A 14,330-nucleotide genomic window follows, 5' to 3' on the forward strand; every position below is an offset into this window, starting at 1 on the left:
GCTTTTGCCATGGCCAAAAACTAGCGGTGCCCTTACCCACAGTGTCTCTGACAGCAACCCCATCCCCAGAAAGCATCTGGGGATCACAAGGAGGAGGCTACAGCCCCATCCCCAGCAGAGAACAGGACCAGTAGGATTTAGGGCAAGTCCAGAAATTGTTTGTTGACTCCATGCAACAGCAAATGTCATGGAAGGTGGGACAATGTTGGGCTGGAGAGTTGGGCAGCCACAACGATAGTGGAGCATCCTTTGGCTGACTGCCCCAACAGGAGGGTCCCTGCACACCTTCAAGGGTAGTCCAGGGAATGCAGCTTTGACTAGAGGTGGGAGAGGGGGAAGGTGAGCTCAAGGAAAGGACATTATGGTCATCACCCTCTTGTCTCAATTTTCCTTTAGGATTTTGACCTGCTGGTCATTTCCATAGCGGATGAGAACGACAACCGCCCCCTCTTCACCCAGAGCTCCTACCAGGCTGAGGTGATGGAGAATTCGCCTGCTGGTAGGTCTCTCTTCACTCCCTTTTGTGGTTCCAGGAGAGTCCTTTTAGGGCTAGGTGAGGGGACGTGTCTCCTGGCCGTGGTGGAGCAGACAGGATGTTGAGCAGGGCAGGGCTGCAGCTCAGTGGGACAGGGGTGCTGAGTTGGAGGAGCTTGTGCCTTGATCAGCCTTGAGGAGACCGTAGCTTTGGTCCATGCTGCTTGTGAAAACCCTTCCTGGCACAGGTCAGAAATTGGCACCATTTGGGATTTGCTCAGCTCCAGCAGGTGCCCATGGGCTGAGCAGAGCCCTGGGGACAGCCTTGAGGGCACCCATCTGCCCAATATCCTGAAGAGGATGGGCTGCCATCTCTCCCTCACCTGAAACTTCCCTGCTCCAGGGGTTAAATGAAAGAGTCCAGCCTGTCCAGATAGACACTTCCCAGACAGTGAGCTAGAAACACTATTCTTACAATTTTGTTTTGCCTTCCTGCCATTTAAATTGCTCCCTGCTCCAAGACCTCAGGTATCCTGTCCTGCCATTGAGCAACATCTCAAGCAAAGGTTTTGGGTGCCTCCAGGTGACACCCTCGGTGGCGGGGTGCTGGTGCCACCCCTCTGATGGATGTGTCTGTCTGTTTGCTTTTAGCTGGATGTCCCACCACCTCTCCTGGGCCTCACGAGTCGGTCTGCAAGGCTGCAGCAGCCACCCCCCCAGTGCCTCATACCCCATGAGGCCCAGCTCTGTCATCTCTTCCATCCATTCATTGCTGTCCCTCGTGTCACCGGGGTGGGAGGAGGACAGGGGGGGCCTGCAGGGGACTGTCACACTCCCTAATGTTTTGTCATCACATTCAGGGACTCCAGTCACAATGCTCAATGGACCCATCCTAGCTCTGGATGCTGACCAGGGCAGCAATGCCGTGGTGACCTATGAGCTCCTGAAGGCATCCCCAGACCTCTTTGCTATCAACAACAAGACAGGTGGAGTGGCTCAGCTGGTCTGTCCCTAGCCCAGGGCCACCAGGTCCCTATGTGGTCTGCCACCAGACTTTTCCCCTTCTCCAGGTGTGATTTCGGTGAAGCCTGGTGGTGTGATAGACCGAGAGGCTTTGCTGGACCCTCACCTGGAATTCACACTGGTGGCTCGAGATGTGGGGGGGCTGAACAGCACAGCCAGTCTGGCAGTGACCATCCTGGATGACAATGACAACCGCCCTGTCTTCCAGCCAGCATCCATCACGGTGCGGCTGTTAGAGAACAGCCCTCCAGGTCAGGACTGGATGTGAGGGTGGGAAGTGGGGTGATCTGGGTATCCCCTTGGGACTGTGAAGATCTAGCTCCCAATGACACAGTTGACCAGGGTGGGGTGAAAGGGAAAATCTGGGAATTGAGGCTGCCCATGTTGCTTGATGGTATTTGCCTTTGGACCAGGGGCTTGTTACTGCTGCCCTCCAACCCTTGCTTGAGAGGGCTGTGTCCTACCTTTCCAGGCTTCTCCGTCCTCCAGGTGACAGCCACAGACGCTGACAGTGGCCACAACCAGCAGCTGGACTACCGTATTGAGGGTGGTGGCCAGGACAGGTTCCTGATTGATGCCACCACAGGGGTGATCCGCGTGGCCAACATCACCATCGACCGGGAGGAGCGCGATGCCTACCGGCTGACGGTGGTGGCCGTGGACCAGGGCACCCCCGCGCTCTCGGGCACCGCCACCGTCAGCATCCTCATCGATGACATCAATGACTGCCGGCCCGAGTTCATCAACCCCATCCAGACTGTCAGCATCCCCGAGTCGGCTCCCCCTGGCACCGTGGTGGCCGAGGTGACCGCTATCGACAGGGACCTGCACCCTCGCCTGGAGTACTACCTGCTGGGGATCGTGGCCCGTGATGACACGGACGCACTGGTGCCCGAGCAGCAAGGAGCGTTCACGGTGGATTTTAGGACAGGTAGGAGAGCAGGAAGGGCAGAGTGGGCAGTGTGGACCTCTCTCCTCCTTTCTGCTTTTACTTCTTCTCTGTCTGGAGGTAAGTGTCCAAGGGAGGTGGTGCTCCTCTCTTGCCTCCCTGCTGTCCTCCAGCTGCCCTGTCTCACCCTGCCCTGTCTCCTGTTCCTTGTCTGAATGACTTAATTTTGCTTTCTTTTCTGGCTTTCAGCCTGCCAGGTTTGTCTCTGTCTGTGCTCATTTGTGTCTCTGTGCCACCCGTGGCCTCCCTCCATCTCACGCATCTCCATTGGCAGACATGGCCTCTGTTGCAGGCTGGGGGCTGCTCAGCCTTGGCAGACTGGACTCAAGCACTCTCACTGGGGGAGCAAGGGGGCACTCCAGGGCAGGTGGTGGGCTTCTTTGGGGAAGGAGGGCCAGGAGTTCCCCACATCTCTTTTGGAAGCACTAAGCTGATCCAGGAAAGAAAAATGCCCTTGTTGGAAAAGATACAGGACAAGGTTGTTAAAGATGCTGAGCTCAGGTGGATGGGGTTGTGCAGGGGAGCAGCAACAGCTGCTCCCAAACCCCTTTTGGATGCACAGCTGGAACCACCTGAGGCCATGTGGAACAGGCAGGTAGGAAGGATGTGGAGAGAAGAGAGAGAACAGCTGTCTCTTCCTGTATCTCTCGAGTGTTTTCCTCATTCATCCTTTGGAGAGGCAGGAGAACAAGCATGGCGCACGGTGCAGCAGTCAGCTGGTACACATCTCCCTGCCCAGCCTGGGGTACAGGCACAGCCTGTGACATTCATCTTTTTGGGGTTCCCAGGAGCTGTGAAGATCAAAACTCCCCTCAACCGTGAGCTAGTGGCCACCTATGAGGTCACCATCTCTGTCCATGACAACGCCAGCGAAGTCATCGACCGCTCGGTCAGCGTGCCCAACGGTAAGGGTTGTCCCCAGGCAGTGTGGGGACAGGGACTGGCACAGCCCTTCCCAGGCACCGGCACAGCCCTTCCCAGGCACCACTGCAGCTTCTGGGCAATCAGCAGCTCTCCCACCTTCCCCTCCATCCTGACCAGCAACATTTTCAGTGGGACTGGTCCTGCACCAGCTCCCATCACCTTCATGTTCTCCCCTCAGGACTCCTTTAGAGAATTCCCCAGACATGCCAAGGCTGCAGTGGGTATGGAAAGGACAGTGTGTCCATAACCTCACCATGAGCGGCACTCATTTCTTCATTACCATTCCTACCACATCTTGCCACCCCACTATAGGTAAATTCAGGTTCATGTGTGAGGAGACACACAAAGATCAGGAGCAGGTGTCCCACTACAGCATAAGGACATTCATAGCATGCTCAGGGCACAGTGGCTTTGGGGCATATTGCAATTTTTCTTGATGAACCAGCACCAGCTGGTTCTCCTGGGCTTTCACACTTGTGGCTTTACAACCCTCCTTCCTCCCGGTCTTCCTTCCCTTCTCTTTCTCACTTGTTCTCCTTCTGTTCTCTCCCACTATGGTCTCCACCATGGCTACAGCCAAGCTGACAGTCAACGTCTTGGACGTCAATGACAACACACCCCGCTTCCGCCCCTTCGGGGTCACCTATTTCACTGAGAGGATCCTGGAGGGAGCCACGCAGGGCACCACGCTCATCTCCATCTCAGCAGTGGACCCAGACAAAGGTGCCAATGGGCAGATCACCTATGAGCTGCTGAACCTCTCTCCGGAAGGTTACGCCTGTCTGGAAGACCATTCAGCAGGTTGGTGGTCTGGGGAGGTGGGAATCTGGGGCAGGTCGGTGACCTGGGTCAGGTTTCTCATTTCAGGGTCTGCCATCCTCTAGGGAAGGTTGTGGCCAATAGGACAGTGGACTATGAGGAGGTGCAGTGGCTGAACTTCACCGTCCGCGCCTCCGACAACGGCTCTCCCCGCAGATCTGCTGAGATCCCCGTGTACCTGCAGATCGTGGACATCAATGACAACAACCCTGTTTTCAGTCAACCATCCTACCAGGTGAGCTGGGCTCCTCTGTTCAACTCTGTGTGGTGCTGGGCATTGCCTGCATGGTGGGGACAGGCACAGAGCTCGGGGTTCTCCAGAGACACCTTCTCCTCCCACTGCCTGTACTTGAACCATTTGGAGAAGGTGGCCAACCCTGCCACATGCTTTGAGCTAGCACCTTGTTGGGAGTCTGGCTGTGCCCAGTTCTGGGTGTCCCCTGTGCCCTCGGTACACCCTGCCCAGGCTGAGCCAGCCCTGCCTGCTCCCTCTGTTGCAGAAAGCTGTCTTTGAGGACGTGCCATTGGGTACAGTCATCCTGAGCGTCACAGCCACTGATGCAGATTCTGGGCAATTTGCTCTCATCCAGTACAGCCTGAGCGATGGAGAGGGCAAGTTTGGGATAAATCCCAACACGGTAAGGAGACAGCTGAGGCTGGATCAGAGCAGGGAAAGGGAGGGGAGGCTGAAATAGTCCCAGCTTGTGCCTTGCTCCCACACCTCACCTTCTGCCCCTTCTTGAGTACCAGCTCTGCCAGACGAGGTCCACCTGAAGGTCTCTGTGTGCTGCAGGGTGACATCTACATCCTGTCAGCCCTGGACAGGGAAAAGAAGGATCACTACACACTGACAGCTGTGGCCAGGGACAACCCTGGGGATGTCTCCAGTAATCGTCGGGAGAACTCTGTGCAGGTAAGGCTCTACTCTCTCTTGCTGGTCACCAGCAAGAAGGTGTTGAAGCTCCACCTTTCCTCCCCAGTGGCTGGACCAGGGGGGAATTAGGCAGAAGGATGACGCCAGGAGCTGTGGGGTGGATGGTGCAGGGCACTTTGTGCAGTGGGGACAGCATGTCGGCAGGAGGGGCAGGGGAGGGTGACACTATTGTCTGCAACTGCTGTGGCATGAATGGGTGCCCCAGCCACGGTGGCCTCCATTGTTGGAGGCAGGAATTCAGCTGGTGGAGCTGAACAAATAGCAGGAAGGGCAACTCTCTGTAGCAGCAGAGCTGCAGGTCACAGCAGGGGTATGGCCCCAGGGCTGCCCAGCCTTCCCCAGCCTCACATCAGCCAGCTGGCTGTGATTTGTCACAGGTGCTGATCACAGTCCTGGACATCAACGATGTCAGGCCTCAGTTCAGCAAGAGCCAGTTCAGCACCAGCGTCTACGAGAATGAGCCGGCAGGGACATCAGTGATCACTATGAGTGCCACCGACCTGGACGAAGGGGACAATGGCGTGGTGACCTACAGCATCGAGGGTCCTGGAGCAGGTAGGTGCTGGGGGCAAGGGGCTCTTCCCCAGGAAGTAGGGTTATGAGGAGGAAGGAGTCATAGCCTATACCCCATCTCCTGTGGCTGGTTTGGACTCCTGGGAGCAATACTGAAAGCGTGGAGGTTTCTCTATTGCTCTGCGGTTTCCAGTTCCTCATGCTGTGGGATGTTAGGACTTTGCCCACCTTTGTCCTGCAGTCCAGCCTTGGTGTATGCTCTTGTGTTCCCCACCCCAGCAGGACTTTCTATATACACCAGTATGCCTTGGAGCAAGCTCACTGCCTGCTTTAGGTGAAGGCTTTGAAGGGCAAAGAGTGTGAGTGGATAGTGATAGTGCCTGAAATCCAGTATATCTGCATGCTGAGAAATTACAGAAATCAGGCAAAAGCTCCACTGTTCCAGCCTGGGCAGGAGTGAACTACAGACAAGGCTGAGCAGGGAGTAGGTCCCAGACACAAGGATGTGGCAATGGGCTGGGATGCTCTGAAAGCCCTGAGACCACCCACATCCCTGACCTACTGTGGGGGGTGCACTTCAGCTGGTATACTCATTTTTAGTCATAATTTATCTGGTGCAAAGTGTCCTGAGCCAGAGATGTGGGGTTTTTTTCTGTCTCCAGATGCTTTCAAGATCAATAAAGACTCTGGACTTGTCACATCCCAGCGGCGCCTGCAGTCCTACGAGAGGTTCAACCTGACTGTGGTGGCCACGGACAAGGGGCATCCCCCTCTCTGGGGGACCACCATGCTCCACATCGAGGTCATCGACATCAACGACAACCGCCCCGTCTTTGTCCGCCCACCCAACGGCACCATCCTGCACATCAAGGAGGTAAAACCCTTGTGAGGGTGCAGGGTCATGGCATGTTGAGATTGTGTTCAGGAGCATTCCTGCCTATAACAGCAAAATCCAAACTCCATCTCCACTGAGGATGCAACAAGACTTTGATTTAGTATGTGACAAGAAGGTTTGGGTCATGGGGGTGGACATTCAAAAACAGCCTGCCTCCATACACGCGAGCAGGGTGATGGGGCAGATTTGGGGAACAGAAACCCCAGGAGCATGAAGAATTAGTAAACAGACAATGCGTGCAGAGCAGGTTTATAAACATGGGCTGGAAATGCTGACGGTGTTTCTCCTTTCTGGGAAGCCAGGCTTGACTCAGCCAGTCCCCACCCACCAGGCCAGAAGGAATCATGGCTCTGTGTTACCAGCCCCCTATTGGGTTTCGGGTAGTGGGAGCTTGCTGACCTCCAGTCCCAAGGGGTTTTAACCAAGGGGGTCTGGAGGGACCAGGGGAGCAGGGGGTTTGCGTGCAATGCCAAGGCTGAAGAGCGGTGTGTGTGCAAGCAGGAGATCCCCCTGCGGTCCAATGTCTACGAGGTCTATGCCACGGACAAAGACGAGGGTCTCAACGGAGTGGTGCTCTACAACCTGCTGAAAACCGGGACCGGGAACAAGGACTGGGAGTATTTCAGCATCGACTCTGTCAGTGGGCTGATCCAGACGGCCATGCGGCTGGACAGGGAGAAGCAGGCAGTGTACAACGTGAGCCAGGCAGGGGCCGGGGCGGGCCTTGAGGCTGTGGGTCTGGCATGGGGTGGGTGGGGTGCAGGTGATGTGGTGGGGATGGGGTCAGCTGACACAATTGTGGAGATTTCACACCTTCGCAGGAGCTGGGTGGCTATCAAGTGTCATAGGGGGGTTGCATCCTGGTGGGCCAGCACCCAATTCCTTGCTAAATCCCCCCCAAATCCTCCACCATCCAGCTGTGCTCTCTGTCCCTGCCTCAGTGATGTCTCCCAGCCCGTGTGGTTTTGCCCAGGACAGCCCTTTTGCCTCTCTCTCCAGCTGATCATCGTGGCCTGTGACCAGGGCCAGCCACCCTACGAGACCATGCAGCCCCTCCAGGTAGCGCTCGATGACATCGATGACAATGAACCCATCTTCCTCAGGCCACCTGTAAGGCACCAGGGTGAAGGGGGTGGGATGCAGGGGATGCAGGAGATGCAGGGGATGCAGGGATGGGGATGCCAGCAAGCACATGTGATGGAGTGTGCACAGCTGGGCCACCATTGTGGTGTGTACCGTGGGATTTGCCCGCTTTTATTTGAAGCGACCTCAGTGCTCATAGCATTTCTTTCCCTGGGGTCTCTGGCAGAAGGATAGTCCCCAGTACCAGGCACTCTCTGTCCCCGAGCACTCGCGGCCAGGCACTGTGGTGGGGAATGTCACCGGCGCGGTGGATGCCGATGAGGGCTCCAACGCCATCGTCTACTACTTCATAGCAGGTGGGTGTGGGGATGGTGACTCTGTCCCACACATACCCTGCACCCAGCATGTCCATCCTCTCCTCGCTGCCTCTCTGCCGTGCTCAATGGGCAAGGTGGCGTTTTGGAAGTGCCAAGCCCAAAGAGAAGTAACTGGGGATGCCTTTTTGCACCCAGCTGGGAACCAGGAGAGCAACTTCCAGCTGAGCCGAGAGGGGAAGCTGAAGGTCTTGAGAGACCTGGACCGGGAGAAGGAGCCGTACCACTCCATCATCGTCAAAGCATCCAGCCAGAGGAACTGGGCTCCTCCTCGGGGCCGGCGGGCGGGAAGAGCCCAGTTCTGGGATCTCAGTGAGGACCTGACCCTTCAGGAGGTGCGAATCTTCCTGGACGACATCAATGACCAGTCTCCCCAGTTCACCAAGTCGGAGTACACAGCGGGTAAGGGGTGCCAGGGGCTGGGGGAGCACCAGGAGCCAGAGACACTTCCAGGAAAATCCATCAGGATGGTGGGGCAGAGAGAGCCAGCCTGGCCCCAGGTCCCTTTCCCATCTCTCCCTCAAAGGGGTCGCCACCGATGCCAAGGTGGGGTCGGAGCTGATCAGAGTGCTCGCAGTGGACGCCGATGTGGGCAATAACAGCCTGGTCCTGTACAACATCCTGGGCATCCGCTACATCAAGCAGCACTCCAATGACTCTGAGGAGGTGGCCAACATCTTCAGCATTGGTGGGTTCCCAGCCTTCTGCAGGAGCATGGGGCCTTGGGCAGAGCCATCCCCATGGCTAAAGATGTCCCCACGGCTGTGGTCACTAATCCCAGGCTTGTGGCCATCCATTCCATAGGAACCCTTGATGGCATCCTGCGAACCTTTGACCTCTTCACAGCCTATAATCCTGGCTACTTTGTGGTGGACATTATGGCCTCTGACCTGGTGGGCCACAATGACACAGCCATTGTGGGGATTTACATCCTGCGGGATGACCAGCGGGTCAAAATCATCATCAATGAGATCCCTGACAAGGTCAGGCAGTTTGAGGAGGAGTTCATCAGCCTGCTCTCCAACATCACGGGCGCCATCGTCAACACAGATGACGTGCAGGTAACCATCCACCTTGGAGGTTGCTTTGAGGGGTAGATAACCTTCCACATGCTCTTTGGGAGGTCTCCTTCAAGGGAGTCCTACCTGGATAACTACAGACACTTCTGGGTTCTGAAGATGACAAATACACCCTGGGTTGGGGTGTACTGAAGGGATCCAGATGGATGCTTGAGGGTCTCCTGCCACACGAGCACACCTCAAGGCATGCCCAGGAGGAGACTCCTCTCCCACACTGCAGACCTTGCTGTCTCTCCCCAGTTCCATGTTGACAAGAAAGGCCGGGTGAACTTTGCCCAGACGGAGCTGCTGATCCACGTGGTGAACAGGGAGACCAACCGCATCCTGGACGTGGAGCGGTACGTCCCCGGCCCCCCACCCAGCCTGGCTCCTTGGGGATCCTCATTAATGCCAAGGTGCCCAAGCAACCCTTCTCTTCCCAGAGTTATTCAGATGATAGACGAGAACAAGGAGCAGCTGAGGAATCTCTTCAGGAACTACAACGTGCTGGATGTGCAGCCTGCCATTACTGCCCGGGCACCAGACGACCTCTCGGCCCTGCAGGTGAGGGTCCAGCTGGGGTTGGAGATGCTGCTCATAGAGGGGGTGGTGTCCCTTTCCCATGGGGACTGGTCAGTGCCTGAAGGGATGTTCCACCCATATAACTTTGGGCACGTGGCCACCAGCAGGTGCTGGCTGCATGCCAGAGGTTTCCCCCGTGCCTCTGTCTCTCCTAGATGGCAATCATCGTGCTGGCCGTCCTGCTCTTCCTGGCTGCCATGCTCTTCATCCTCATGAACTGGTACTACCGGACAGTGTGAGTGACTCCCAGGCTCTGTCCAGCCCCTGCAATGTCCCCTTAGACCGGGGGGACCAGCGTGGCTTCTCCTGGCCCTGGAAATGCCAGCAAGCAAAGGAAGGCATCAGCTTCCCAACACCTCTTCCTCCAAAATGCATGGTTTTAATACTGATGGTACCTCTCCCGTCCAAGCTCCCCAGCCTTATTTAATATTTACTATTTAATGCATGCCCTGTATGAAAGGTTATTGCAAATCTGTGTGTCCTTCTCCTTTCCAGCATCTTCCTTATTTTTGTAGCTGATCAGCTGTGTTTCTTTTGCAGGCACAAAAGGAAATTGAAAGCCATCGTGGCTGGCTCCACTGGTGAGCAGTGTTTGGGGTGTCCCAGCTGCATGGAAGAGTGGGGTGCATGGAGAGCAGGCAGGGGGGTCACAGGGAGACACAGGGGATATCACGGGGTGTGTATCAGAAGTGATCCTGCCCAGCAAGGTGTGATGGTGGGAGGCTTTTCTCAGCATCAGGCTCTGTATTACTTGCCACACCCCACCTTGTTTCTCACTGCCTTTTTGGCTGCTCTTTATCCCTCCCTGATGAAGAAGTGTCACCCCATGGTTTGCTGCTAAGCCCACCAATGTGCTGCCCTGTAACTCTCATCCCTGCAGGGAACAGAGGCTTCATGGACATCATGGACATGCCAAACACCAACAAGTACTCCTTTGATGGGTGAGTGCCACCTCCTGGAGTTGGAGGCTACTCCTAAGAGAGGGATGCCTGTGTTTTGGAACGAGGAGGTGGAGACATCATGTCTCTTCTGCTCTGCATGGAGCATTACTGATCCTGGGACAGTGCTTGCTCTGAGAGCTTCTAAGCTAAAAAATATTATTCTTTCTCCTGTGACTCCCTCTCTGCCAATCCTGGCCAGGTTCGGGGTAAGCAGAGATAATGGGCGGGGTTTGACACCCATCTGGATCCAGAGCAGCCAAATTCATACCTGCACAGGGCAGGAGGAGGCAGTGCAACCTCGGGGTTAGGGATGACGCCTCTCTTTGCCTGCCCTGATGGCTGTTCCTCCCCCGCGGGCAGGGCCAACCCGGTGTGGCTGGACCCCTTCTGCAGGAACATGGAGCTGGCGGCGCAGGCGGAGCACGAGGACGACCTGCCGGAGAACCTGAGCGAGATCACCGACCTCTGGAACAGCCCTGCCCGCACCCACGTGAGCCACGGCCCCCGCCGGGACACCGTGTCCCCCTCCCTCCCCCCCCCCCCCCCCCCCGCAGCTCCTGAGCCGCCCTCTCCTCCCGCAGGGCACCTTCGGGAGAGAGCCCTCCGCCGCCAAGCCCGAGGACGACCGCTACCTGCGGGCTGCCATCCAGGAGTACGACAACATCGCCAAGCTGGGGCAGATCATGCGGGAGGGGCCCATCAAGGTGAGTGTTGAGGGCAGGCGTCCTGCCCCCAGGAGTCTTCTCTTAGAGCTGGCGCCTTCCAGGGTCACAGCGCCAGAGGGTGATGTCGCTCCGAAAAAATGCTGGGATGAGGCCGGTCTCCCTCTCATCAAACTACCTCCCCTGGATAACCCATAGTCTCTCCCCCTCCGCCCAGGGCACTCTCCTGAAGGTGGTCCTGGATGATTACATGCGCCTGAAAAAGCTCTTTGCCCAGCGGATGGTGCATAAGGCCACCGCCAGTCAGGGGGACCGCTCCTCGGTCTCGGAGGTAGATGGGCGTGCTGGGTGTGGGGAGATGCTTGCTGTGCCCTCTGGGATGCAGTGTGTCTTCCTGGCCCCACAGGCTGTGGTCACTCCTTGTGGCCGTGGTCCCTGTCACCCCACTCTCTGCTTGGTCAAAACAAGCCAGATACTGGTATTCCACTGGTTCCCACTGCTGTTTTTTCATTGGTTTTCAAGGCTGTGGGTTCCCCACAGTGACTCCTGTGTTTCCTCTGATCAGCAGCAACATCTTCCTTGGTCTTTCTGACCCCAGGGAGGGACGCCCCTCTTTTCAGATTGGGCTTTATCCATCAGCTCCCATTTCTGCCAAAGCCGGCCAAGGCTGTGGGGGGTCATCTTCCTTTCCTTCTGCTTCTCTGTTTTTTGCCTCAAAAAAAACCTGTGTTTTTGAGGCAAAAATGTTGGGATGGAGGGTGTTGGTGCAGAAGAGCTGGTATGGGGAGAAGGAACTCCTCCTGTGGCCTTTTACCCTTCATGGGGCTGCAAAACAAGGGGCAAACAGAGCAGAGAAGAGCAGTGGGGGGGGAATGCCTTCCAGCCCTTCTGCCCTCCATCTATGCCGTTATTCTCCTCCAGCCCCATCCAGCCTTCCTTCATCTTCTTTCCCTTTCTGCCACCTGCCCCTCCACCCTCATACAACCCCAGATTCCAGCCTAGGTCAAAACTCCTCCTTGGCCACTCTGTGGGTGGCTGCAGGATGCACCACCCACCTGGCAGCCAGTGCCTGAGCTGGGGCATCCACCCAAGGATGGAGCGATCCAGGTGGAGGTCACCTCCTGGTGATCCTCATCACTGTGCTCTGAGGGTGCTTCAGAAGAGGAGGGCCCTTCTCTCTGGCTGGACTCCAGCATTGCAGGAGTCAGGGAAGCCAGGAGCTGCTTTGGCTGCACTGGTGACTCCCTGCTCCATGGCTCTCTTGCAGCTGATCCAGAAGGAGCTGGAGGACGAGGAGGAGGAGCGCAGCCCCAGCCAGGGCAGCCTGCGCTTCCGACACAAGCAGCCGGTGGAGCTGAAAGGTCCCGACGGCATCCACGTGGTGCACGGCAGCACGGGCACACTGCTGGCCTCCGACCTCAACAGCCTGCCCGAGGACGACCAGAAGGTGCTGGGCCGCTCGTTGGAGACTCTGACGGCCGACTGCGGGGGCTACAGCGACCACAACGCCCGCACCGAGTCGGCCAAGTCCACCCCCCTGCACAAGATGCGGGAGGTGATCATGGAGAGCCCGCTGGAGATCACCGAGCTATGACGAGCGGTGGTGCCGCTGGCACTGCTCTAGGCCAGCCGGGGCCGGCGGGGATGGAACACAGACCGGGGGGGCCGTGGTGGGGGCCAGGGGCAGCCTGAGACCGGTGCTTGGCCCCCTCTTCCCCTGCAGGAGTCCAGGCTGCCCGGCGCAGATCGCTCCGGCAGCCTTGGAGAGCTTGGCCCCGGGAGAGGGCTCTCAGGATCGGAATGCTTTTACTCGCCTGTCATTTATCCATGAAACCATTAAATTTTTTTTATTTTTCCTATTAAAAAAAAAAAAAAAAAAAAGTTTTTTTTCTAATAAAAAAAAAAGGGGAAAAGAAAAGAAAAGCTAAAGAAGAACCTGATGAGTCCAGACTGGACAGGGCAGGGGAAGGTGCAGTGAGGATGCAGATGATGTGCTGCCAGAGCATCCTTGGGCACAGGCTGGGGACAAGCAGCTGTCACACCTTGATCACAAGCTTGGGGAGGGCCAGGGAAGTGTGTGGAGAGACTGAATCCTTTTGGCCATTAATGTCACCTTTCCAGTAAGGAAAGACCCAAAAAATTAAAAAGAAAAAAAAAAAAACCCGACCCAAAGACATTCCTCCATTTTGCTGGCTTGACCAAAACTTATTGCAATGTTGAAAAAGAGAGAGAGTAACTGGGGCTTCTGGATGTGGAGTGCTCGTGCGTGTCTTTTGTTGCCCTTTTCTTTCCCCTTCTCTCTTGCATTTGGGTTTGTTTGTTCGGGGGTTTGTTTCCAGTCGTAACCTTGTGGAGAGTTTCGGGCACGGTCTGTTACGTGACTCAGAAATACACTGTCTATGGCTTTGGGTAACCTGTCTGTCATCCTTCCTCCCTGGATCCATCAGGCCCAAACCCCCTTTGGAAGGGAAGGCCCTCTTTTAACTCACCCCTCAATCCATCGTCTTCTAAAGATGCTACCCTGGGTGTTGCTGCACCTTGGATTCTAGGTTTACCCACGCTTCCATTGCAGCCCCCAGCATGAGGAAGGACACAAGCAAGCAGGCTCATGGAAAGAGTTTATTTGTGATGGGATGCTCCCATGCACGCTCAGGACCAGGCACTGCTGGCATCCCCCCAACACGGCAGGGAGGGACGAGCCAGCACCCTGCTGCCCTCACCACCACGGCCGGGTCAGCACAGGACCCTCAGCAGGGATAGGGGTGTGGAAGGAAATCCTTGCACCCAAACTCATTAATTTTATGTTCAGGTGAGGCTGCTGCCAGCCAGGAGCAGGGGGCCGGCGTTTGGGCAGCAGAACCCAGCCCAGACCACAGGGACAGATCCACGCTGCAGGATCTGCGCTTTACGAATGGCTCAGGGTGGGATGGAGAGGTAGAGAAGGGACTGGGGGTGGAGACGGAGGTGGGAGTAGATGTTGGGGGTTTTGCAATCACCTTGAGAGACTTCAAGGCTGAATCCCTAGTCCTGAAGATATTAACAAGTCCCTTAACCTGATTTGGAAATCCAAGCCCCAGGAGTGGAAGAGGAAGTGGCCGG

At 56.4% G+C, this 14,330-nt stretch overlaps 1 protein-coding gene across 1 annotated transcript in view; it reads left to right on the forward strand.

Annotated features, from left to right (window-relative positions):
• CDH23 (cadherin related 23) overlaps positions 1–13,548 on the forward strand; it is a 185,306-nt gene extending 171,758 nt beyond the window's left edge. The window contains exons 43-68 of the mRNA XM_083865855.1: positions 397–499; positions 1,335–1,460; positions 1,545–1,748; positions 1,970–2,428; positions 3,235–3,351; positions 3,947–4,171; positions 4,255–4,424; positions 4,690–4,827; positions 4,983–5,102; positions 5,501–5,678; positions 6,299–6,510; positions 7,033–7,227; positions 7,531–7,641; positions 7,841–7,970; positions 8,127–8,390; positions 8,515–8,676; positions 8,793–9,049; positions 9,308–9,405; positions 9,490–9,610; positions 9,784–9,863; positions 10,169–10,209; positions 10,509–10,569; positions 10,930–11,059; positions 11,151–11,273; positions 11,449–11,562; positions 12,499–13,548. Of these exons, the coding sequence (XP_083721981.1) occupies positions 397–499; positions 1,335–1,460; positions 1,545–1,748; positions 1,970–2,428; positions 3,235–3,351; positions 3,947–4,171; positions 4,255–4,424; positions 4,690–4,827; positions 4,983–5,102; positions 5,501–5,678; positions 6,299–6,510; positions 7,033–7,227; positions 7,531–7,641; positions 7,841–7,970; positions 8,127–8,390; positions 8,515–8,676; positions 8,793–9,049; positions 9,308–9,405; positions 9,490–9,610; positions 9,784–9,863; positions 10,169–10,209; positions 10,509–10,569; positions 10,930–11,059; positions 11,151–11,273; positions 11,449–11,562; positions 12,499–12,825 (4,266 nt within the window). The 3' untranslated portion in view covers positions 12,826–13,548. The remainder of the gene's footprint in view (positions 1–396; positions 500–1,334; positions 1,461–1,544; positions 1,749–1,969; positions 2,429–3,234; positions 3,352–3,946; positions 4,172–4,254; positions 4,425–4,689; positions 4,828–4,982; positions 5,103–5,500; positions 5,679–6,298; positions 6,511–7,032; positions 7,228–7,530; positions 7,642–7,840; positions 7,971–8,126; positions 8,391–8,514; positions 8,677–8,792; positions 9,050–9,307; positions 9,406–9,489; positions 9,611–9,783; positions 9,864–10,168; positions 10,210–10,508; positions 10,570–10,929; positions 11,060–11,150; positions 11,274–11,448; positions 11,563–12,498) is intronic.
• Positions 13,549–14,330: the final 782 nt, after the last annotated feature.

Source organism: Zosterops lateralis, assembly GCF_965231275.1.
Source record: "Zosterops lateralis genome assembly, chromosome: 8".
NCBI lineage: Eukaryota > Metazoa > Chordata > Aves > Passeriformes > Zosteropidae > Zosterops > Zosterops lateralis.